The sequence below is a fragment of the Sciurus vulgaris genome, assembly GCF_902686455.1.
Source record: "Sciurus vulgaris genome assembly, chromosome: 7".
NCBI classification, from domain to species: Eukaryota; Metazoa; Chordata; class Mammalia; order Rodentia; family Sciuridae; genus Sciurus; species Sciurus vulgaris.
Window position 1 is genome coordinate 121547237 of NC_136467.1, and position 23246 is coordinate 121570482.

The 23246-nt window shown below is 48.0% G+C and overlaps 2 protein-coding genes across 8 annotated transcripts in view; one reads left to right on the forward strand and one right to left on the reverse strand.

Moving 5' to 3' along the window:
* Nucleotides 1-23246, reverse strand: part of LOC306666609 (colipase-like protein 2) — a 48504-nt gene that overhangs the window by 19310 nt on the left and 5948 nt on the right. The window contains exons 3-4 of one of the 3 annotated variants that reach the window (XM_079148789.1): nt 15261-15383; nt 14226-14647 (exon numbers count right to left, since the gene is read on the reverse strand). In XM_079148789.1, the coding sequence (XP_079004915.1) occupies nt 14507-14647; nt 15261-15383 (264 nt within the window). In that variant the 3' untranslated portion in view covers nt 14226-14506. The other 2 variants (XM_079148791.1, XM_079148790.1) reach the window with 2 other exon arrangements.
* CLPS (colipase) lies at nt 1492-10340 on the forward strand. Of its 5 annotated transcripts, none has more exons than XM_079148796.1 (5): nt 1492-4063; nt 4584-4656; nt 4954-5212; nt 6771-6893; nt 7333-10340. In XM_079148796.1, the coding sequence occupies exons 3-5, from the start codon at nt 5081-5083 to the stop codon at nt 7462-7464; spliced, it is 387 nt and encodes a 128-aa protein (XP_079004922.1). In that variant the 5' UTR covers nt 1492-4063; nt 4584-4656; nt 4954-5080; the 3' UTR covers nt 7465-10340. The 5 variants fall into 5 exon arrangements, with proteins under 5 accessions (XP_079004922.1, XP_079004919.1, XP_079004920.1 ...); XM_079148793.1 differs by having other exon boundaries at nt 5118-5212; XM_079148794.1 differs by having other exon boundaries at nt 5118-5161.

The window sequence follows — 23246 nt, forward strand, 5'->3', positions numbered from 1 at the left end:
AGCCAGCTATACCTAATCCCACAAGGAGGGGAACTAAGACAGGGGCTGCTCCTTTAGATCAATGTACTAGCCCCAGCTAATCCCTTCCTCCCTCCCCATCATAAGAGGACATCTGGGGAATGATGCGAACAGTAACACGGAATTCATCCCACTTGGTAATTTCGAAAAGTTGAAGGGTCAGGCATGGAGTTACTTCTGACATACAAGCAAACCATGTTCCCTCAGGGACCACAAGATGGTTGTCGAATGGGCCTAAGGAAGCCCCAAGAACTACAGTAGAGGTGCAAGAAGCCTTGATTTATCTTTTAAATTAAGTAAGGGGTTGTAGTGGCCATGCGTATATATTAATTTGACCCATACATGTCAAATCTAAATTACTTATTTAAAAAAAAACAAGATACCAGAAAAGTGTATTGGACAGCATCAGTCATTTCTTCCCTGTTGAAGAAAAATCTAGACACAATGAATATTAGACATTTTATAAAATTAACATTTTTTTCTTTTTTTTTTTTGACCACCTAGAAAAAAAAAACTGTTAGTAACTTGAAAGCCATACTTTTTGTTTACCCAATTTAAAAACCTTTAAAAATCATGTGACTCAAAGGCATTTGGATCCATTTTTAAAATTTTAACGTATGAGCTCATCTGTCAAATTTTGGTACCAAACATATGTAGACATGATAATTCACCAGTATACATATACATGTAATGAACAGACAAAGGCCTTGTAGCTTATTTTTAAAAACCCATTAGATTGTGAGTTAATCCTGTACATTGGCCTCTGAATGAAACAGCATTAGAAAGACTTTATAGTTGGATAGAATAGGTCTGATCAAAAAATTAACCTAGTGCACCAGATCAAAATGATGAACTTAAAAAAATAGAATTAAAAAAATTTTTTAGTTGTTGATGGACCTTTATTTTATTTATTGATTGATGTATATGCGGTGCTGAGAATCAAACCCAGTGCCTCACACATGCTAGGCAAGTGCTCTACCACTGAGCCACAACCCCAGTCATAAAAAATAGAATTTTAGAAGTTTTCATTCTGATGTAGTCCTGCTCATCAGAGATGAAAAGAATCAAGAGAATATAGACAAAGGTCATGCCTAATCCCTCCCTGAAGGAGTTTCCCAAAGAGACAGCAAGGGAGCTGCTTCCATTGGTCTCCTTGGGAGAGCCCCCTCAGGTTGGGGTCTTGTTTTTAACTGTTTTTTCTGGTCTCTTGGATAGCAGTCATTAAAATTTTAGCCTGGCATTTTGGTGGACCAACTCCAATAGTTGGAAGTTATTGTTGGCAGCAGTTTACATTTTAATGTAAGCTTTAGTGAACATAGTTAAAAACCTTTTAAACTATTTTTTAAAAAATTTGAACATAAGACATTTGATCACGATGTCCAGGTTGCCCAAAGACAATTTGGTGGTCTCCTGAGGGGGCCATCTGACCATGAAAGTTGGCCATTCTCTCTCACAGAATTTAGAGAGAGAAAAGATGTCATACCAGGTCCTATAGTCAGTGGTCCTTCTCTGGAATTCCTAGAAATTGGTCAATATACATCAAAGGGATGTGCATGACCAATATGAGGGAGACTGACCCATGTTCACACTCAAGGGTAACAAAAAACAGAAAAAGACGAACAAACAGAGAACAGGTAAGATGCCAAAAACAATGACAAGTGGCCACTCCTGATTCCTGACCTGAGGGCCTGGGCAATGTCTTACCACAGTCCCGGACTCAGGAAGTAATGCTGTGTCCAGCCTTCCTCAGAGTCCCTGGATGCAGATCCACCAGGAACAGACTTACAGGTCCCCCAGGGGTGCAGAAACAGGTGACTGTCTTGGAGAATTTAGTTCTGTCCTGGTGCGGGGCTCCACAGACCGTGCAGCCTGGGGCTGAGGAACATCTCTCAGAGGCCTTCCCCTAGGAGCAACGTTCGTGCCTCTCCCCTCCGCAGGAGTTCCCAGGTCAGTGGTGAGCAGTGGTTACCCACCAGGCAGTGAGGATCTCGCTGGGGCCTGCAAATGTTATGGGGCGCAACTTAAGAACAGACCGATCACCACTGAGAAGTCCAAATCTGAGAGTCTTTATTAGCCGGCTGGCCAGCCGTCTCACACAACGCCTCAAAAATGGCTACTGGGAGAACAGCCCCGACCACAGGGTTACAGGGATTTTTATACCATAAATCAGTACATCAATCATAAGTGTCTGTTGCTGTGATTCAAAATTACAATCTAACATCATGAGGTCTGAAATCATTAGCAGAGGGGAAAGTGGGTCAAAATGACCTTACTTAGGTACAAACTAAAGAATGGTTACTAACATCTAGACAATCACTGTCGACATCACTGTTAACATGGTACATTGTTTAGGAAAAATGGGAATCAAAAAGAGAACAATTTTTCATTATATAAGAATTGTCATTGCTACACATGTCATGCTAAGTGACTGATGATGGGTAAGAGGCAGGGTGTTCCCATGGGAGAAGCATTTCCTACGTAACATGGAGTCTCAAGGTAAAATGGAGTCTGTGTGGTCATTGCCCACATAGCCTGGCCTGTAACCTTCCCATGGAGTCCAGCCCGTCAGCCCATCACATTGTGCCCCCTCTTGTCGGTATCCCTTCTGGTGTAATCGCTCTGGCAACTTTCATCTCTGTCTGTGAGTTTTGCCTCTTCTTGACTTCTGGTAAATGGGTGGTACAGTCTGTGTTCTTCTGTTTATGGCTTTTCTTGTTCAACATTATGCCAGAAATTGTCCCATATGATTGAATGAGCTCAGTTTTAAATTTAAAAAATTTTTAACTTAATTATTTATTTAAAGACAGTCTGGTTCTGCAGCCCAGGCTGGACTCAAAATCCTGGGCTCCAGTGATCCTCCCACCTCAGCCTCTGAGTGACTGGGACTACAGTGTGCTACTGTACCCAGTTCGTTTTGGGGTTGTTTGTCTTTTGCATGGGTTTCTTGCGGGGAAAAACCTCCAGAATTAAACCCTATTTATCTAGCAGTGCTCTGGATCAAACCCAGGGCCTTGGGCATGCTGAGCTAGTGTTCTACCATCGATCTACACCCCAGCCCCCAAACTCTCTTAGATTAGAAGGCTGGCTAATGTTTAGGGGTTTGGGTACAAAGATTGCTTACATTTTGGAAGCACATAGAACTGTCAGAGTCCTCTCTGCTGCTCTCTGCGTTTGTAAGGGGAAAACCTCCGGTCTCGGTCCTCTGGGACCTTGGCAGTGAGCTGCTGGGGACAGGACTGGTGCATTTCCACAGCTCCTCTGGTTCCCCCTGCAGCCTCTGGCCTTGGGAGAAGGCACCATGATGACCTCCCTGTGGCTCCCCTCCCACGGGCAGGGGCTGCAGATGGGAATGGGCAGCAGGTAGAGGAAAAAGGGTTCAGGCTGAGCTCAGGGGAAAGTGGTTTCAAACACCAACTTCCCTACAAGGGACAGAACAGTGCTCCTTTCTGCCTCTGTGCAAGTAGGTGGGCTTCTCTTATTTGGAGGCTCTCCTGGCTCGTCCCTCCATGTCCCATGTCCCAGGGATTCAGGGGTGAGGGATGAAGGTGGTATCACAGGAGCTGAGTACCTGAAATGTAGTGGGAGTGTCCAAGAGGTTCCATATACTTCCATTTATTTGATCCTGACCTTAAGTAGGAGTCCTCATCCCCTTTAGGTGGATAAGGGAATTGAGGCTCAAGAAGCTTGCGAAGTTTGAATAACTCATCCAAGGTCAAGGAGCTAGTGAGTATTGTGTTTTGAAGCACAGAATGGAAGCTGTGCTTCAGGTCGCCCAATCTGGGGCTCCCGTCCTCGAGGACGGGGTGGGAAAGTGTGCTCTGGGCACAGCGACCTGACCTCCAGGGAGCCTGCTCTGTTTGCACACCTGAGTCCACTCAGGCAGCTGTACCCTTCCCAGCCTGCGGCCCCTGCTCCACCTGAGGTTCAGGAGACCTTCCCATTCTCCTCCAGGACCAGTGACTGCTCATGCCAAAATGTGGCCTTGGGGGTGGCAGGAGTGGAAGCCTTAACTAGAAGGATGTTGCAGTTGCAGATGGCGAGTGAGGTAGGAAGGAAAGAGGAGCGGTCACTGGAGAAGGACCTCCTGAGGGTCCGAATCACTCTGTGGGCAGCCTGCTGGAATAGGGCAGAAGGCGGTGGCCAGACAGAGAACACACAGACCCTGGCCCGGGCCGGGGAGCTGGCCAACCCCAGGAACCTGTGCCTGCCTGAGATTCTCCAAGAGACCTGGGACGATAGGGAGACTGTGATCCCTCCTGACCGGAGCCAGGCACTGCCAGACACTGGGTTTGAGTGGGGCCAAAGGCAGGGCTGGGACTGGGTTGGAGCATGTGAGGCACCTAGGACACAGGATGTAGTTGGGCCCTTACTCCCGGCTGCCTCTCATGCCCTACCCCAGCCCCTGCACCGCCCAGGACTTCAGGGTCGTGGGGCAACTAGTATTCAACCTAAACCAGACCTGCCCCAAGCACTGTGTGTGTGGTCCTATGTAACATAGATAGGGCTTACTAACTACATAATTGTATTAATTCATTTAACACACATATGTGTGCTGACTCTCACAGTGCTTGAAATTATCCTCATTGACAGATAAGAAGACTGAGCCAGAACAGTTAGATAACTTGGCGGCTAACACTGGTACACCTAAGTGTGAAAAGTCCAATGTTTTTCTTTCTTTCTCCCTTCCTTTTTCTTTTTTTGCAGTACTGAGGTTCGAACCAGGGCCTTGTACATTCCTGCACCACTGAAACACACCCAGCTTCATGCCACCTCTCTCTCTCTCTCTCTCTCTCTCTCTCTCTCTCTCCTCTCACATGCACGCACACACACAACACGTGCACACACACACAGACACCAGATGTCTGTCTAGCCACCTTATCAGGACCTCCCCTGCCCCCAGCAGATTGGCCACAGCTGTGCTTCTGCTCACGGCAGGCCCTGTGGAATGCAGAGGGTGGGTCACATGTGGACAGGGCCCCTTTTAAGGTCCCACCACCCCAGCTAGCTCTGTCTTCTGCCACCTGACCTGCCGGCTGCTACCCACACCAGCTGTACACTCGTCATGAAGGTCCTTGTCCTTCTGCTTGTCACCCTCGCAGTGGCCTATGCAGCTCCTGACCCCCGGGGAATCGTCATCAACCTGGTAAGGGGCTCGCCAGGGGAGGTGACTTCTGATTCTCCAAGTGAGGATTTTGTGAGTTTGCATCGTGGCTTCTGATGTCCTCAGCTGGAGTTGCCTGGGGCCTCTTTCCCTTGATTGCTCAGCTCCATCGTGTACCTCTTCCCAGGGTGCCCCCCAAAAGACTAATGGACAATGCCAGATTCAGGCTGGGGCATGCTCAGAGCAGTGTGGTGGCAAAGAAGTGGCCCTGGGCTGGGGTTGGGACCCATGGGGTCCCAGCAGGTGGAAAGTCTGGTGTGAGAAGTAACCGCCTGAGCCAGAGCAGACCCTGAGGGCTGTAGTACTGGCTGTACTGCCTCCCTGGGCCTCGGCGATCCCATCTGGATACGCATAGCTGGCCCCCAGCAGGGTCTCCCGGTGGTTCCAGCTCCAGCCTCTGAGGAGCCTGTGAAGGCTGAGGCCCAGCATCCTGCAAGACTCTTCCCTCCCCTAGACTTTTACACAGCATCACAGGGGCATCCAGGACCCTCCAAGACCATCCCTGCCCAGAGTGAAGAAACCTGGCACTGGGTGGCTGCTGGGCCTGGCTGTGAGGGGGCCATTTTACAAAACCAGAGCCTGGGCCCCACCTGGAACCCTGGCTCAGAGGGTCCCAAGCTCTAGAAATCTTTCCTGTGTCGGGGAGGTGGAGAGGGGGTGGTGGTGGCACCACCCCTGTAATCCCAGCAGCTTGGGAGGCTGAGGTAGGAGGATTGTGAGTTCAAAGCCAGCCGCAGCAACTTAGCGAGATGCTAAGCAACCTCAGGAAGACCCTGTCTCTAAATAAAATATAAAAGTGACTGGGGATGTGGCTCAGGGGTTAAGCATCCTAAGTTCAATCCTCAATATCAGAAAAAAAAGGGGGGGGTGGAGGGGGGGATGGGAGAGAGAGAGAGAGAGAGAAAGAGCAAGCTGCACCCGTGATCCTGGCTTCCGACCTGCAGCGGCTCACGTCCTGTGTGCCAGACTCGGTTCTGAGTGCCTCACTACCTCTGCGAGACCCTTCTCACCAACCGTCGTCACACAGAGAGAAGTTTAGCACCGGCCTAAGCTGGAAAGGTGTGGCGCTGGACTGGCACTCGGGAGGGCCAGCCCCACAGCACCTCTGCCACAGGTCACAGTCCCACAAGGCAGCCACCCAGTGCCATGGTCCTTTCTCTCCTGGCAGGAACAGGCTTGGAGGGTCCAGGACGCCCCTGTGATGCTATGCAAAAGACTGTGGCGGGAGGGAGAGTCTGGGGGGGCGATGGACTTCAATTTTCACAGACTCCTCAAAGGAGTGTGGGAATTGGAGCCATTGGGAGACCCTGTTTTGGAGGCCATTTCCGCAACCTCCAGAAGGGATCCCTGAGGCCCAGGGAGGTGGGAGTTACAACCAGTACTAGAGCCCTTGGCTTCCAACCCAGCCCACTGCCCCTCTGCCACCACACTGCCTGCCCCGCTCCTCACGTGGGGAATGCAGAGGCCACCAGACCCAAGAGTTGGACTCCTTCACACACGAGGGAGGTAGTGTCGGGGTGCTGAGTGGGACAGAGGCCCAGTGGGGAAGGAGCAAGGGGCAGGGCACTGGGCTTACTGTCTGCCGCTGCAGGAAGATGGCGAGATCTGCCTGAACAGCGCCCAGTGCAAGAGCAGCTGCTGCCAACACTTCAGCCCCCTAGGCGTGGCCCGCTGCACCCCCAAGGCCAGCGAGAACAGCGAGTGCTCGCCCAAGGTGAGGACGGGGGAGTTGGCCAGAGGGGGAGAGGATGGCCCTTGAGGCTTGGGCTGGGGTCCAGGCAGAGGCTCTGCCTGAGTGTCGAATGCTGAGGGGGTGAGCAGAAGGACATCAACAGGTGTCAAAGCACGGTCCCGTCTACCACACCTCCACCCCATAGCTGGCCACGGAGATGGGTGGGGCAAGCATTTGTTATTCCCATTTCATGGGTGGGTAAATAAAGGCTCCCCAAAAGAGATCAAGTTAGTAAGAGCAAGTGAGTCACAGTGGAGACCAGAAGCTGGGCCTCCCTGGTCCATAGTGGCCCCTGGAGAGGCCATTGGGAGAAACACTCTCTGAAAAGGGACCAGTCTGCTGGTTCTCCCTCCAGGCAGGGGGCAAATGATGCCGAAAGCAGTTCCCCATTGTCTGTGACTCCACTGGTTTGTCTCTGCAGACAATCTATGGGATTTACTACAAGTGTCCCTGTGAGCGGGGCCTGACCTGCGAATCGGACAAGACCATTATTGGAGCCATCACCAACACCAACTACGGTGTCTGCCTCGATGCTGGCCGCACCAAGGAGTGAGACCACCCCACTCCTGCACCTAGCCCGGCAGGCTGCACAGGACCCTTCCCCAAGCTCTACCTCTTCTCCCGAGCTGGCTACCTCCTTGACCAGCACCTCTGTCACCTAATTGGGTTCTCAGCAATAAAACCTGCCTGCAAACCTTCCCTGCTCCTTCCTGTGTGTTCTTGCTGGGTAAGGGTCCCCCTTGATGCTGCATCAAGCCTTGGCCCACCAGGGCAGGTGTCCAACAGGCCCACGATGGAGGGAAGCTTTGGGCCCAGGGAGGATGTGCTTGAGTAGATTGGGGACTAGAGACAAGGTTGTGAAAAGGTCCAGCTGGGCTGCGAACTTCTTCATTTCTTGGAGCAATTACCCACCTCGGGGATGCACCTGGGATGTCCCTGCAATTCCCAGAGAGATAGGCAGACAGGCAGACACACACACACACACACACACACACACACACCTCTGGCAGGGACTTCTAATGGCTAAGGGTTAATTAGTTCTAATTTGCTGCCCTGTTGTCCTCCATTAGAACTCTCCAGTCCCTGTCCTGGTTCTCACCCAGATTTCTGATGTGACAGCTTACACAACCATGTGTCAGACCACCAACACGGGTCAGATCACAATCGCTCTGGGCTCAATCTCTGTCCTAGCAAATCCTCACAATGATCCTGGTGGGGGGAGAATTTATCATCTCTATTTCATAGACAAAGAGACTGAGTTTCAGAGAGGATAAGGATATTGCCCAATATCGCATAATTAGACAAAGGTGGCACTATACCCACCTAACTTCACCCCTACCCTTTCTGTGACTCCCTGCTCTTTGTCAACATGCACACTGAGAAAAATGGGCAGAGATTGTAGCAAATTTAATTTTTGCATAATTCAAAAATAGAAGGGCTGGGGATGTAGCTCAGTGGTAGAGTCCTTGCCTAGCAGGCACAAGGCCCTGGGTTCAATCCCCAGCAACACACACACACACACACACACACACACACACACACACGCAAATTGCATACCCCTCGGGAGCCATTAAACATGAGTTGCCTTAGGTGGTAGTGAGGTCCCCGTCACCACTGCGTGCAGGCAGAAGTTCAATGGTCCGTGGGTGGTGGGGACACGGGAGAGGAGATTTACATAAAGGGTAGGGGATAGGGAACGAAATGAAATTTAGATGCCCCCCAGCCCAGGATGCTGCAGTTTTGGGATCAGTGAATCCCCTAGTAACTGAAGGCAAATGAAAGAGAACACAGAAAGAAAAAGACCGGAGACGGACCTCAGTGGATCAGTAAGGCCTTACTAATCAGTAGAGGGTTACGTTTTCAAGAGGGACAATGGCGACTGGCTACAATAAGGGTCTGAGTTTTATGGGGCTTAGAGGGGCTGAGTCCTGGCAGGAAACGTGTTGGTTATGGCTGGAGGGAGGCCGTGGGCAGTCAGGGGACGGGCTGTAGAGAAGGAAAGTGGCAACACGTTCACAGCCCATTACTCTCCCTTTCTCCCTGGGGGTTGTTATTTTCCAGGTCCTTCAGTAACCATGAATCTATGAGTTAGGGCTGTGTTCAGCTGTAAGCAGTAAAAACCCAAGTAATTATAGTTTAAACAAACAAGGACCAAGAAGTCTAGGGCCCGTGTTGGCAGGCCTGCAGTTGTCTGAACCCTCCCTCCACAGTTGCCAAGGCCTTGGTGGCAGTGCGACCTTTCACGGTCGCCAAAGGCAGGAAGTGCGGGGTGGGGGACGAGGAGCATCCCTTCTTCTCATGTTTCCCAAAAGCCTCCAGGCAGACTTCTCTTCATGAGGTGAAGGTGAAAACGGGCACTGACCACCATAGATGCAAGGAAGGCTCGGGGAGTGAGCGGGACCCCCGTGGCCAACTAATCCCCCCTCTCCTGGGTTGGCACTTTGTTGGCCAGACAATGCTGGGACTCAGCTAAGGGGGAGGAGGGCAAGGCTGTGACCCTGGGAAACCAGTAACAGAGTCCACCACACAGGAGTCGCTGCTCAACAAGAGGGGCTTCCACCATTGTACTTTAGGGGGTGTCTCGCTCCCTGGTGCCCAGACAGCTCTGGGAGAAAACGACAGTCCTGTCTTCTTCAAGTAACCTCGGTGACCACAGCGCCCCAGCACTGTGTTTTAGACTGCAAAGGACAAGAGGCGAATGTCCCTGGTTTCCAGGAGTGAATGGAGAGTCAGGCTCTGCCGAAGCAAGTGGCCAAGACCCCAGCCCTGTTTCCCTCTGTTAGATCCCTCCTACTTGAAATACCCAAGTGGTTCTTGTTCAGCTGCCCTGAACCTGACAGGACACAGGGTGTCTGGAAGGAAGGGAGCACTTTGTCCTCTGGCTGTCTGCCTTGCCACGCCTCCTCTCATCGCGCCTGGAGCCCAGCAGTCCCTTTTTAAAAATTCGCATAAAGATGTCCCATAGGCTGCAGCCTTTCACTGACCCTTTCCGCCTTCCCATCCTAACCCCATCCTAACCCCAGGAGCTCCCTGTCCTGGGTGACCTTTTCTCTAAATCTGCTAGATATTCATTGGAATGGAAGCAGGGGTGTTTGTAACTTTGAGCCCATTAAAAAAAAAAAAAGTCCTTGGCCCTGTGGTGCCACACTGATAGGGCAGCTTTGGGTGAGCCACACATGGCTGTTGGGCACTTGAAATGAGGCTTGTCTGGATGGAGGCAAGCATAAGACATAAGCTGGATGATGAATACTTATTACCAGAAAAAGAAGATAAAACATCCCAAATTGTGTTGAAATGATGACATTTTTTAAATTAGCTTAGAAACAAAAATAGAACATCAAAGTTGATTCCTCTTTTTTTTTTTTTTTTTTCAATAGCTGTTAGAAAACTTAAAATTATGTAGATAGCTCACTTTTTACTTCCATTGGACCGTGCCTCTTCTCAGCACAGGAGAGACAGTCACAGCTCGGAGAATTTTCTGCCCACAACTGTCCCTAGACTGGCAGCAGGGGCCTCTCCCTGTGACCACTTCTCCCACAGGGGCAGTGGAACCTCCAGGTCTGTGAAGGGGTAGAGAATACACCATGGTGGCATAAATATTTTGAGCTCAAGCCTTTTGACAACAGGCTCTTTTCTGAACCCCTTCATTGGCCTAAAAGCAGAACCTCCCAAAAAAATGGATGCTCATAAATCCCCACCCCAGGAACTCCTGGAAATCAGGGCAGGAAACCAGAGAAGCGGGCGTCACCTAGTAGATGCTTTATAAGCTCCAAATTCTACCTGCCTCCGAAAGTCACATTTTTCTATGAACTCCCCTACATTCTGAGTAAAAACCTGACATAGCTCCTCTTACCGTGTCTTTTGTTGGTTTAATTGGCAAGGCCCCATTCACTGAGGAGAGTTTTTTCTTACCAACACATGGAAATAGATTAGTTGTGTCAGCAACATGTCTTTTCTCTTTTGCCACTTTAAAAATGTCACCTGAAGTTAACAATGTTTATTAAAGGACATCAAAGACTTGAAGGTTTTTTTTTTTTTTAATAAACAACATATTGAAGCTTTATTAGATTTTTTTATTCTGTGTGGACTCAAGCGAGGCCTTCGTAACTTACAACGATAGTCCTTTAACATCTTTGAGACATCACCATACACAACGTAAAGTCTGATTAGGTGGCACAAGACCATCAACACAGAGCAACTGTTAATGTTGCAGTTGGCCACTTAATGCTTTTATAACAATTCAACTGCAAATGTAAAGGTTTTCAGTTTCATGTGAGGCTTTTTTGCTACTGGTATGCAAAAGCATTACTCAAAAAAAAAAGTTTTCCAGGTTAGGCCTAATTAATGAGACACCAGCACATGTCATGCTGTAGGTAACTGTCTTTAGTATGAGGTGGCAAGGCTATGAAAAATTATTTTCTCTTTTGGGCCCCTATTCCTACACTTCTGCACATGATTCTGTTTACACCCCAATAGATGTCCTGAAGAACATTCTATTAAATATGATTTTGGAATGTTTCCTTTTTTCCCTTCACTTTGTTCATTCACCCACCCATCTACCAACCACCCTTCTACTAAGCAAAATCTTAAATACCCCTCTTACCTGGAGAGTACCCAGGAACTTGTAGTGGGGACATTGGGTGACTAAGTAGTGACTTGAAGGTTTTTTAAAGGCATATTATGTCCCTGGATGAAAATATCCAATATTGCAAAAAACTAAAATTTCCCCAAATTAATTTTTTTGGGGGAGGGTTATCAAGGATTAAACCCAGGGGTGCTTAAGCACTGAGCTACATCTCCAGTCCTTTTTACAGTTATTTATTAATTTTTTTTAGTACCCAGGATTGAACCCAGGGGCCCTTAACCCTGAGCCACATCCCCACCCCTTTTTTGCATTTTAAGCTGAGTTGCTTGGGGCCTTGTTAAGTTGCTGAGGCCGGGTTTTAACTCGAGATCCTCCTGCCTCAGCCTCCCAAGTCACTGGGATTACAGGCAGGCATCACTGCACTTGGCCAAATTAATCTTTTTTAAAAATTGTACGTACCACATGTCGATTTGATATACTTATCCTGCTAGACACAAACACAGTGATGTGATTACTACTGCCAAGCAAATTAACACACCCATCATCCTAAATGGTTAACTCTCTCCCTCCCTCCCTTCCTTCCTTTCTTCCTTCTTATCTTATTTTACAGTAAGAGTACATAAAACCTGCCTTCTTAGCAAATTACCTGCACACAGAACAATATCATTAACTGCAGTCCTTGTGACACCCTAGTGCTCTTGAATTTCTTCATTCTGGGTAACTGCAACTTTGTGCCCTTTGACCTCCATCTTCCCATTTCCCCTCCCACACCACCACTCTCCTTAGAATCACCATTTCACTTTGTGTTTTCTGTACTGGATTTTTTGTGTGTTGACTTATTTTTAGACTCTAGATGTATGTGAGATCAAGCACATTTTTTCTTCTGTGTCTGACTTCTTTCACTGAACATAATGTCCTCCAGTTCCAACCATGCTGTTGCAAGTGGCAGAAATTCCTTGTGTAGGGCTGAATAATATTCCACTATATATGCGTACCACAGTTTCTTTATCCATTGGTCCATCCGAAGACACTTCAGTTGTTTCTGTAGCTTGGCTATTGTGAAAAGTACCACAACGAACCTTGGGAATATGACTATCCATTTCCTTTGGATGTCTACCCAGAAGTGGGATTGCTGGATCACATGGTAATTTCATTTTTAATTTCTCTAGGATCCTCCATACTATTTTCCACAGTGACTGCACTGATCTACATTCCCACCAACCTTTTCCAAATATTCTCTTTTCTCCTCGCCCTCTCAACCCTGTTACTCTGATAAAAGCCATTCTTACTGGAGGGAGGTGACATCTCAATGTAGTTTTAATTTGCCTTTCCCAGATGATTAATAGTATTGAGCACCTTTTCACGTACCTGCTGCCATATTTATTTCTGTAGAGACACAGCTATTCAGATCCTTTGCCCATTAATTCATTTTTTGTGGCTGAGTGGTGTGAGCTCCTACAACTTGGAGGTTGACCCCTTATCAGACACATAGTGCTCACACATTTCCTCCTGATCTCTCTTGGGGCCTGCTTTGCCACCTTGGGGATTGCTGCCTTTGTTGTACACTCATGTTTTAGTTTGATGACGTCCCACTTGTATATCTTTCACTGAACATGCTTTTTTTACCCGTGCTTTGGTGTCCTATCCAAAAAATCCTTGCCAAGACCCATGTTATGTTCCCCCATGTTTTCTTCTTGGAGCCGTAGGATTTCAGGTCTTACTTGTGGGTCTTTAATCCATTTGGAGTTGCTTTTTGTGGATGGTGTAAGACAAGGTTCCACTTTCATTCTTTTGCATGTAGATGTCCAGTTTTCCCAGCACCATTTATTGAATAATGATTCCCCATGGTATCTTATGTGTCCCTTGTGGAAAATTAGTGAACCATGTAGACTTGGGTTTACTTGTGGGTTCTCTAACTCTTTAAGACTTTGGACATTCTTGGAGGCTAGTTTCCAGATGGCCACATCTCCTTCTGAGTTGTTTCATAGACCCTCCGAGAGCAGAGTCACATCACACCAGGACAGTCCACTGTTGCCTGGACATTCAGTACGGCTCTCATATTCCACTGCAGCATGATTTACAAGGGTGCTTTAAGTCCGACCACAGCTTACACTTCAACTTCGGAGCTCTTGCATCTTAAGTCCCACATCCCAGAGAGGACGCCTGGCTCAGCTCTGGGCATATTTAATCAGAGGTGTATCTGACTATGGAGACTTATCTGAAATGGTCATCTCCAAAATGTAACCCCAAGATGACGGGCTTCCTGGAGGAAGGTGCACTTGGCATAAACAAGCAGGCTCTCCTGGGACTCTGAAAGCCTCCGACATCCAGCGAAACTTCCTAAGCCCCTCTGGACTCATTCTCTCCCACCCCACACCCTGCACCAACTTTCTTTTCTCATTCTCCTTCCTTGGCTCTCCTTTCTTATCTCTTCCTGCCTCCCAGAAGGTTCAGGTTCACGACTTTCAAACTGTGTGACCTTGAGCAAGTGGGTTTCCCGGCCGGTAAAAGATGGGTGTTGAAGCACGGACTCCTCAGAGGCTTGTCACACAGTTAGAAGAGATCATGTGTGTCAGGCACTCAGACCCGCCCGGGGGGGGGCCCAGGAAGTACTCAGGAAACTCTGGCAAAGCTTTGTACACATATATATTTCATTACCGTCTTCCACATTTTTGAAATTTCAAGTCAGGGGAACCAAGAAACCAAATATAAACTGGGCTTTCAGAAGCTGGGGTGGGAGGGGATCTTAATTCTCCTCTGGGGGACTTTCATTCATGCCCCAACTGGAGAAAGACCCCAAGTGCCTTTTCTTGCTTCCCCCACACCTGCTCCAACCCCCCAGCAACCTGTACCACACCTGCCCAGCTCAGCCGGCAGCAAACACTGAAAGATCTTCATGCAATGATGGAACATCAGCGCCCCTCCCGTCCCCTGCTAGCAAGGCCGGGGGCCACGGGCAGGAAGGCGCAGTTCTGAGTAGCAGGAGCGTGGGCAGCAGAGGCGGGCAGCGTTAGAACCATGTTCTCGTATGTGTCTTCTTTACATATTTCTCACAACTGCCATAGATGAGCTTAAATGTTTTCTGATTCTTCGGAAACACACAAGTCAGGTTTGAACCGCAGGGACACTCGTTATACAAGCCGAAGAAAATCTGGGGAAAGCAGGACTTTGACCTTAACCTTGAGGTTGCTTCTCCTCTCAGTCCTAGGGAGGGGAGCCCCTAGCCCGCCCCAGCTTGGATCCCAGGTCCAACTGCTTGCCCAGAGCAAGAAAGCTGGGGATAATGGACCCCTCGGGCTCCTCCCCACTGCTCAGAGTCATGAATGGCCCTCTCCCGGTGACCCCGGAGTGCTCAGGACCTCCTCAGCTGGACCCTGGTGCAGGCTTGCTTGTTAACTCATCTCCCGGTCCTAAATCCACAGACCCCAAGGGGGCCCTCATGTCTTCTTAAATCACTTCACGGACACATCAACCCCTCTGTGCACACCCAGCAGGGAGGCTGCCTCCGCCGGTCTCCAGTCAGTCACACCTGGGGCCAGAGGACGTCGTGGATGGGGAGAAGCGTCTACTGCGCTACCCTTGGAGGGTGGAAAGCCCAGTGGAAAGTGAAGCATGCCTTCCCCTACCGCCCCATCCAGGAGCCAAGGCTCCGGGGTGAGCTTCCACCCTGGGGGGTCCACAGGCTCCCCAGACAGTTTGTACTTATGGGCCAAGTGGAGAATTCTTCCGCACCCCTCCCCCATGCCCTCTAGGGCGACACCTACCTCCGTGTGACACTTGCTGCCCTCGGACCCCTTCGTGGTGCAGTGCGACTCGCAGTTCTCTTCTCCCTTGCGGCAGCACCCGCTCTTACACTTCTGGTTCGTAGTGCAGATCTCTCCGTTCTCCTGCAGAGAGACCAGCGGCCCGGGTCTCCTACCCACCACCGGCTCCTCCACAGCCCAGCCCCGCTTCACTCTCCTGGGCTCCCCACCACCACCCACTCTGCCAGGCACCTGGTGTCTAGCTGAGGACGGGGCGGGGCGGGGGGATGTCTGTATAGCTGGGGGCAGGAGGACACTGCAGGACAGACTGTCGCTGGAGGTGACTACAGGGTTTTTATAGATTTACCCTTAGTGTCCTCAAAATAGGTTGCTTCTAACACACACCATGGGAATCCAGACTTTCCCGCCTCTGCTCAGGAACTTCTGAGGCAGCAGCCTTCTGTCCCATAAACTGATACTTACCCTTCCATCTGAGCTTGATTGTCACCTTCACACCTCCTCCCGTCCCCAAGTCCCCAACGTCAATAATCCCCAGTGCTGGGGCTTAGGATATTACATCATCTATCATCACCACCCTTCAGCTCTCTCTTGGAACGATTTCAGGGGTCATTCAAAGAGCAAATAGTCGCCCGTGGCTGGGGAGGCTGAGGGAGGAGGTTCACAAGTTCAAAGCCAGCCTTAGCAACTTAGTGAGGTCCTAAGCAACTCAAGAAGATCACATCTCTAAATAAAAGCATAAAAAGGGTGGTGATGCCATCTTTAGTAATAAGAGAAATGCAAATCAAAACTACACTAAGGGGGCGGGGAGATAGCTCAGTGGGTACAGTGCTTGCCTTGTAAGCACAAGGCCCTGGGTTCGATCCCCAGCACCCCCCCCCCAAAAAAAAAACTATACTAAGATTCCATCTCACCCCAATTAGAATGGCGATTATCAAGAACACAAGCAACAATAGGTGTTGGAGAGGATGTGGGGAGAAAGGTACACTCATACATTGCTGGTGGGGCTGCAAATTAGTGCAGCCACTCTGGAAAGCAGTGTGGAGATTCCTTAGAAAACTTGGAATGGAACCACCATTTGACCCAGCTATCCCACTCCTCGGCCTATACCCAAAGGACTTAAAATCAGCACACTACAGAGATACAGCCACATCAGTGTTCATAGCTGCTCAATTCACAATAGCCAGACTGTGGAACCAACCTAGATGCCCTTCAATTGATGAGTGGATAAAGAAACTGTGGTATATATATACAATGGAATATTACTCAGCTATAAAGAATGATAAAATTATGGCATTTGCAGGCAAATGGATGAAATTGGAGAACATCATGCTAAGTTAGATAAGCCAATCTCAAAAATGATCTCACTGATAAGCGGATGATGACACATAATGGGGGGGTGGGAGGGGGGCAAGAATGGAGGAAGGAGGGACTGTATAAAGGGAAAAGTGGGGTGGGAGGGGTGGGGGGAAGGAAAAAATAACAGAATGATTCAAACACCATTACTCTATGTACATGTATGATTACACAAATGGTATGCTGTTACTCCACGTACAGACAGAAACAACATGTATCCCATTTGTTTACAATAAAAATTAATTAAAATAAAATTAAATTTAAAAAGGGTGGTGATGTGACTCAGGGGTCAAATGCCCCTGGGTTCAAATCCCAGTACAAAAAAATAAAAAATCTATCATCTTCTGCTAGAACTCAGCTCTGTGAGAGCAGGGATGGCACTCTTTCAGTCTCTGGTTTACTGCTCCTTCACCCCTCCTCCTGAACTGCAGGCGTGCAACGCACCATAGCTGGACACATGAGGACACTGTCTACCCGGTCCCTCTATCCTGCTCTCATGGCTTGTGTCCACTGCCCCTTTTGGCCATTCCTTGAATACAGAGGCACAGTCCCCCCACCTGAAACGCTGCAGGTCACCTGCCTTGTTCCTGCCTTGAAAACCTGTGCTCCCTTTAGGTCTTTGCTTAACTTCCACTTTGTTAGGAAGGTCTTCCCTGCACAGCTCCGTGAGGGCAAGGGTGTTAAACTGTCTTGTTCACAGCCCTCTCCTAAGAAAAAAAAATAATAAAAAATAAAAAAAAATTACATCTAATAGGTGCTCAATAAAGTGTCGTGTCACCTGAACAAGGGGCTAGGGGCTGCGTCACATCTGCCTCTGTGGTGGCAGCACCTGGTCACCACCATGGCTCAGCTCCCAGGACTAGGGTGTCTTTTTTTCTCCCAGACATCCTCCACCCAACACCCTGCCGGCCCCTGCCCCACTTCCAGCTTTCTCCCACCCCAGCCTCCCAGACCTTAGGACAACAGCAGACCAGGCACCTGCACCCTCCAGCTGTCTTACCAGAAGTTTTTTTGGTGCCAGGAAAAATGAGCTCCTGTTGAAAAGGAGGAGGAAGGAGAGGAAGAATAGCAGCTGTGGCCGCGGCATCATGGCCCAGAGGTAATGGTGGCTTTTGTAAGGCCCAGCTAAATCCTTGGCACCTGTTGTATGACAAGGCCTGAGGGGTGATCTGATCAAGGCCGGAGGGGTGAATGCAAAGTCCTAAGGTTAATGGGAGAGAAAGGCCTAAAGTTCTGGCCCCCAGCTCAAATGAACCAGGAATGGCAATGGGCATGAAAGGGCAGTGTCTGGAGAATGGCAGTGGCATCCTGGACCCTTTGCTGTGCTCACCTGGCTGCCAGAAGGGTCATCTAATCTGTGCACTTGGGCTTTGGCACTGGGTTCAAATCCCTTCTCAGCTTCTCACTGGCTGTGCAGCCTTAGGAAGACTTCTTAACTTCTCTGAGCTTTTGTTTCCCCAAATGAAAATCAGGATAACAAGAGCATGTCAAAGGGATAAGGTTTATATTAGATAACATGAATTGTGCTTTGCAGAGAGAAGGCACCCAATAGACTGAAACTGTTACCATTATCTTTAGAATTAGAGTCACAGAGTTAAAAGGATTTCAAAAGATTCCCATGTCCAATCCAACTGTATATTTTTGTTAATAAATAGCATTATGCAGGCTTTGTTTTTTAGATGAAGTGACTAAGAAAAGTTGCAAGATTTCTCCTAAAGTCACAAATCTATTAAATAACAGAAGATCATATTCTGTCTTTCACCTTTCTACTCCCTTCCCCCAGATCCCTCAGTTAGAATTTCAGTAACTGCCTCGGTGCAGAAAATCCAGTGTGCCCAGATGTTCTTCTGTAGGCCTTTGTGGCCAGAACAAGAATTATACACCAAGAATGCCCAATGAGTGGGTTGTGTTGGCAGATAATCAGGACAAAGTGCACTGCGTCTTGGGAGCAGGAACAGGCAGTAATACCAAAGGAAGAACAACAAGAGACATTTAATGTACATTAGTCAGGGCAAGTGAGGTATTGCCACAGTGACAAAGTACCCAGAAATTGCAGAGGCTCAGCACACACAAAAAAAGTCCACTGTGAGTCCAGGAAAGTTGTTCCATGACAGACAATAATTCAGGCCTCTCACCTTATAGTTCCCTGGCCGTGGTAAGGGGAGGAAATTGGTGAATCACAGGTTTCCTGGGTTCCTGGCAGAGGGTGAAATCAACCCTTGGCCATAACTGGTTTAGATGTTGAGACTAATGATACTGTACCAAGAATATATAGAAAGGCTTATCATTTCATGATGGAACTTTCCAGGAAGAACAGGTCAGATGCACGGAGATGTGGATGGAAAGGTGAAGGGGAACATGGCTTTGACTTTCCCTAAAAGGAGAAGGGGAACATGGCCAGGATGAGGGTTCCCGCGAGCAGCTGGAGTTTTTGTGGTTTAAACTTCCTGGCCTTCCCAAGGGAGGGCCAGGTGGTTTTCCTACTGTATTCCTAGACCTGGGACAAAAGGGTGGGGCTGGAAAGTGATCATTGGTCAAACTTCAAATATGGTCTTCCTCTTTTACATCGCACTTGCAGTTCTTGGCTTTGGTGCAGAATTTCCACAGGGCACTTCCTCTTGATGGGCAGAAATATTCACCCAAGATACTGGAAGAAAGGTAACCTTCCCAGTGCTGAGGAAGAAGATGAGGAGAAACTTGATAAACTGATAGAATGCTTCTGCCTTGGGTTGCGGGGTGGGCAAAACTTAGAAATAGGGCTTCTGAAAGGCAGGGACTGAAAACCTGTATTTGGGCAGAAATAAGGTTTATCAGAATGAAAGGAGAAAGATGTGGCTGAAGTGAGGTGGCCTAGAGTTTTTCCTTTTTGGGGGACTGACTCTTGGCTATATATTTGAAGCCCAAGCTGGCCTCAAATTCCTGACTAGAGATCCTCCTGCCTAATTTCCCAAGTAGCTGGGACTACAGGTTACCATGTCTGGCTTAAAGGTTTTTGTTTGTTTGTTTGTTTCTGTACCAGGGAGACCCCAGGGGTACTTTACCACTGAACCTAACCCTGTTCTATTTTTTTATTTTGAGACAGGATCTGGCTAGGTTGCTGAAGCTGGCTTTAAACTTGGGACCCTTCTGTCTCAGCCTCCCAAGCCACTGGGATTACAGGCGTGTGCCACCATGCCTGGTGAGATTTTGGTTCTTTGGCATTAAGATCATTCCACACCTCTAACACCTCCTCCAAGTGAGGAACGTTTTGACATTGAATGCCATCTACAGAAAAGTCATGCCTCTGAATATGCAAATGAACTCCCATAAAGTAACACAGACAAGCCCTCATTCCTACTGCAAAAAGTGGAATTCTGAAGAGTTTCTCATCAAGAGACAGAGGATCAGTCAGAATTTTCTTGGTTGCAGGTCATAGAACCCCAACCCAAACTGGCAGAGGAAAAATGTGAATTTATTGGCTTATGTAACTTAAAGTCCAAGGGTAGAGCTACCTGGTTTAAGGCAAAACTTGTTCCAGATATTAAAAGGAAGATTTTATAACCTGGTTCTACTCTGCTTTTTGTTAGCTTCCTCCTGAATCCAAATAGTGAAAAAATGGCTGCTAATAACCATAGACCCATATTCTCCCATGTTCAAGTCCAGCAAAAGAGAGAGTATCTTATCTTGGTAACTTGTATAAAAGTTCTAGGCTTTGCTCTGATTGGACAAAGTGGGTCATGTGCCCTCTGAACATATGGCTAAGGTCAGGGCAACATGGCTACCCACAGAACCAATTTCTGCCTAGAAGATTCTGTGTTCAGATGTGGGGGAAGCTCTGCTCAATCAAGAGAGTGGTTTCAGTCACCTGCACCACTTTGTTGTCCAAAAACTCCAGGCCGAGTAGCCTGACCCCACCTTGGAGGAGTCCACCTTGGAGAACCACATCAACTGAACTGTCGCTTTATTACTTCTGATGGGAGAAGATTGTGGGAACATTGAGAGGCTTTGACCAGACCATTAACTTGATTTTGGATAAAAGCCATGAACACATGTTCAGCTCTTCACAGGGAGTAAAACGAGCCATGCTAGGGCTATACACTGTATGAGGTGACAATGTCCCAGTCATTGGAGAAATTGATGAAAGACAGATTCTGTGCTTGACTTAGGGAATAATTGAGCACCTGGAGGAAAAACTACATGGATTGCACATCTCAATCTTGTTCAGAGACCAATTATTCTGAGGTAGATGTTTGGAATTTTTAGGATCATGTAATTGTAAATTTTGATTTCACATTGATTCACTGGAATATGTAAATTAAAATATGTATACATTTTGAAAAAATATTTTGTTTAAATTAAAGAGAGAGAGAGAGAGAGAGAGAGAGAGAGAGAGAGAGAGATTTTCTTAAAGGAAATTCTGGATCAGGAAGAGAAAGTGAGCAATGGATCTTGGGAATGCAAAATCATGAAATGATACTGTAAATGGGAATGTATAGGGAACTAAGCCTTGTATCTAATTTAAAGCAATGCAAAATGTTTACAGTATAACTTTTCTTCGTGTTTTCAGTCTTTATTTATTTATCTTGGTCCTGGGGATTGAATCCAGGGGCACTCAACCACTGAGCCACATCCCCAGCCCGTTTTTGTATTTTATTTAGAGACAGAGTATCACTGAGTTGCTTAGTGCCTCACTGTTGCTGAGGTTGGCTTTGAACTCATGATCCTCCTGCCTCAGCCTCCCCAGGCTGGGATTACAGATGTGCACTCCTGCATTCTTTCCAATGCAATTATGTTTTGAATGAATTCTACCCACTTAAAGAGGGCTCAGTGTTCTAGAATCAGTTTTGCCTAACTTGGAAGGTTTCCTTCTCTACCAGTCAACATCCAGTCAGGAAAACAGAAAGTACTCCAGGTGTTTGAAGCAGAGAGGATTTAACATAGGGAAATGGCTGCACAGGTGATGGAGTCGCTAAGAAACTGGGCAGGATGGTGAAGCAACTTGAAGGTCAACGACAGCAGGAAGATGCCAGAGATTCTCTGAGTGGGGAAACCCTGTGGTAGGCAACGTGACTGGAGTCCAGGGCAGAGGAGGGACTAACAGAGGAGCCCAGGACAAGGCTGATGACATCGCCTGAAGCATGGGGGAGGGGTGGGGGAGAACTACCCCACAGTCACCCTTTGTGCCTTCTGATCCTCAGCAGTCCTAGAAGTTGGGGCACAAGGAAGACTGGGAAATGTAGTTCCTGAGGGAAAAGAGCAGAGAGCTGGACTTGGTGTCACAAGCCCATAATCCCAGCTACTTTGAAGGCTGAGGCAGGAGGATAGCAAGTTCAAGGCTAGCCTTGGCGACTTAGCCAGATCCTGTCTCAAAAGCAAAAATAAATTATCATAGTACAGTGACACAGCCACATCAAAGTTTATAGCAGCTCAATTCACAATAGCTAGATTGTGGAACCAACCTAGATGCCCTTCAACAGATGAATGGATAAAGAAACTGTGATATACATACACAATAGAATATCACTCAGTCATAAAGAAGAATAAAATTATGGCATTTGCAGGTAAATGGATGGAGTTGGAGAATATCATGCTAAGTGAAATAAGCCAATCCCCCCAAAAAACCAAAGGCTGAATGTTTTCTCTGAAGGTGGATGCTGATACCTAAAGGGGTAGGGGTAAGGGAAGAATGGAGGAACATTGGATTGTGTAGAGGGAAATGAAGGGAGAGGAGGGGTGGGGGGAAGGAAAGATGGTGGAATGAGATGGACTTCATTACCCTAGGGACATGTATGAGTACAAAAATGGTGTGACTACATGGTGTACAACCAGAGAAATGAGAAGTTGTCCTCCATTTGTATACAATGAATCAAAATGTGTTCTGCTGTCACGCATAACTAAACAGAACAAACAGTAAAAAATACGAAGGGCTAGGGGTGTAGCTCAGTGGTAGAGTACGCACCTAGCATGTACAAGGCCCTGGGTTTGATCCCCACTATCACGATAAAAAGAACAAGAACAAAGCAGAGCAGGCAGAGGCTGAAGAGGCCTGGCTGGGCACACCTGCCTTCGGCACTCTAGGCCAGGAGGAGGCAGTGTTCTGTCTCTTCCCACTTCCGTCCTTCTCCCACTCAGTAAGTCTGCCTTTTGGGGTGGTGTGTTTTTGTTTGTTTGTCTTGTAGGGGGTTTGGGATGCCAACCTAAAATGAATGACAAACAGATCAACTCTCCAGAGAGTTTATTCAGGAATCACAAGGAATTGCAACCCGGGCTATGTGAGCTGCGACTCTGGGAAGTCTCTAAGGGCAGAAATGAGAATCATGCACAAGGTGAAACGAAGACCATTGGTCGTGGGAGCTTATTATAGAAGGTGGCTTTTGTTCACTAGTGGTACTAGCTTTTGCTAGGAGAGGGTCTTCATAAAAGTGGCTTAACTAGACGCTTCTGGTCTGGGAAAGTGTTTCATGGCAGTTCCTTTTACAGGCCTATGTGCGTGAGGCCTTCATGGCATCCCAGACTCACTTTGTTGGAGTTTAACATAAGTGACTCCATTTTGGTACTGATAACTTGCACAGGGGTAAGGGAGTGGGGTGCAGTTACACCTGCCGCAAAGTAAACCTAGGGGTGTGGAATATAAATGTTTGGTGAGGGCGAGAC

Excerpts from the sequence above, each read along its gene's own strand:
- CLPS (XM_079148793.1), top strand. The coding sequence starts at position 4,037 with ATGTTGCAGTTGCAGATGGCGAGTGAG. Across the intron at positions 4,657-5,117 it reads TAACTTGGCGGCTAACACTG|TGGCCTATGCAGCTCCTGAC; the intron begins GTACACCTAAGT and ends TCACCCTCGCAG. Across the intron at positions 6,894-7,332 it reads ACAGCGAGTGCTCGCCCAAG|ACAATCTATGGGATTTACTA; the intron begins GTGAGGACGGGG and ends TTGTCTCTGCAG.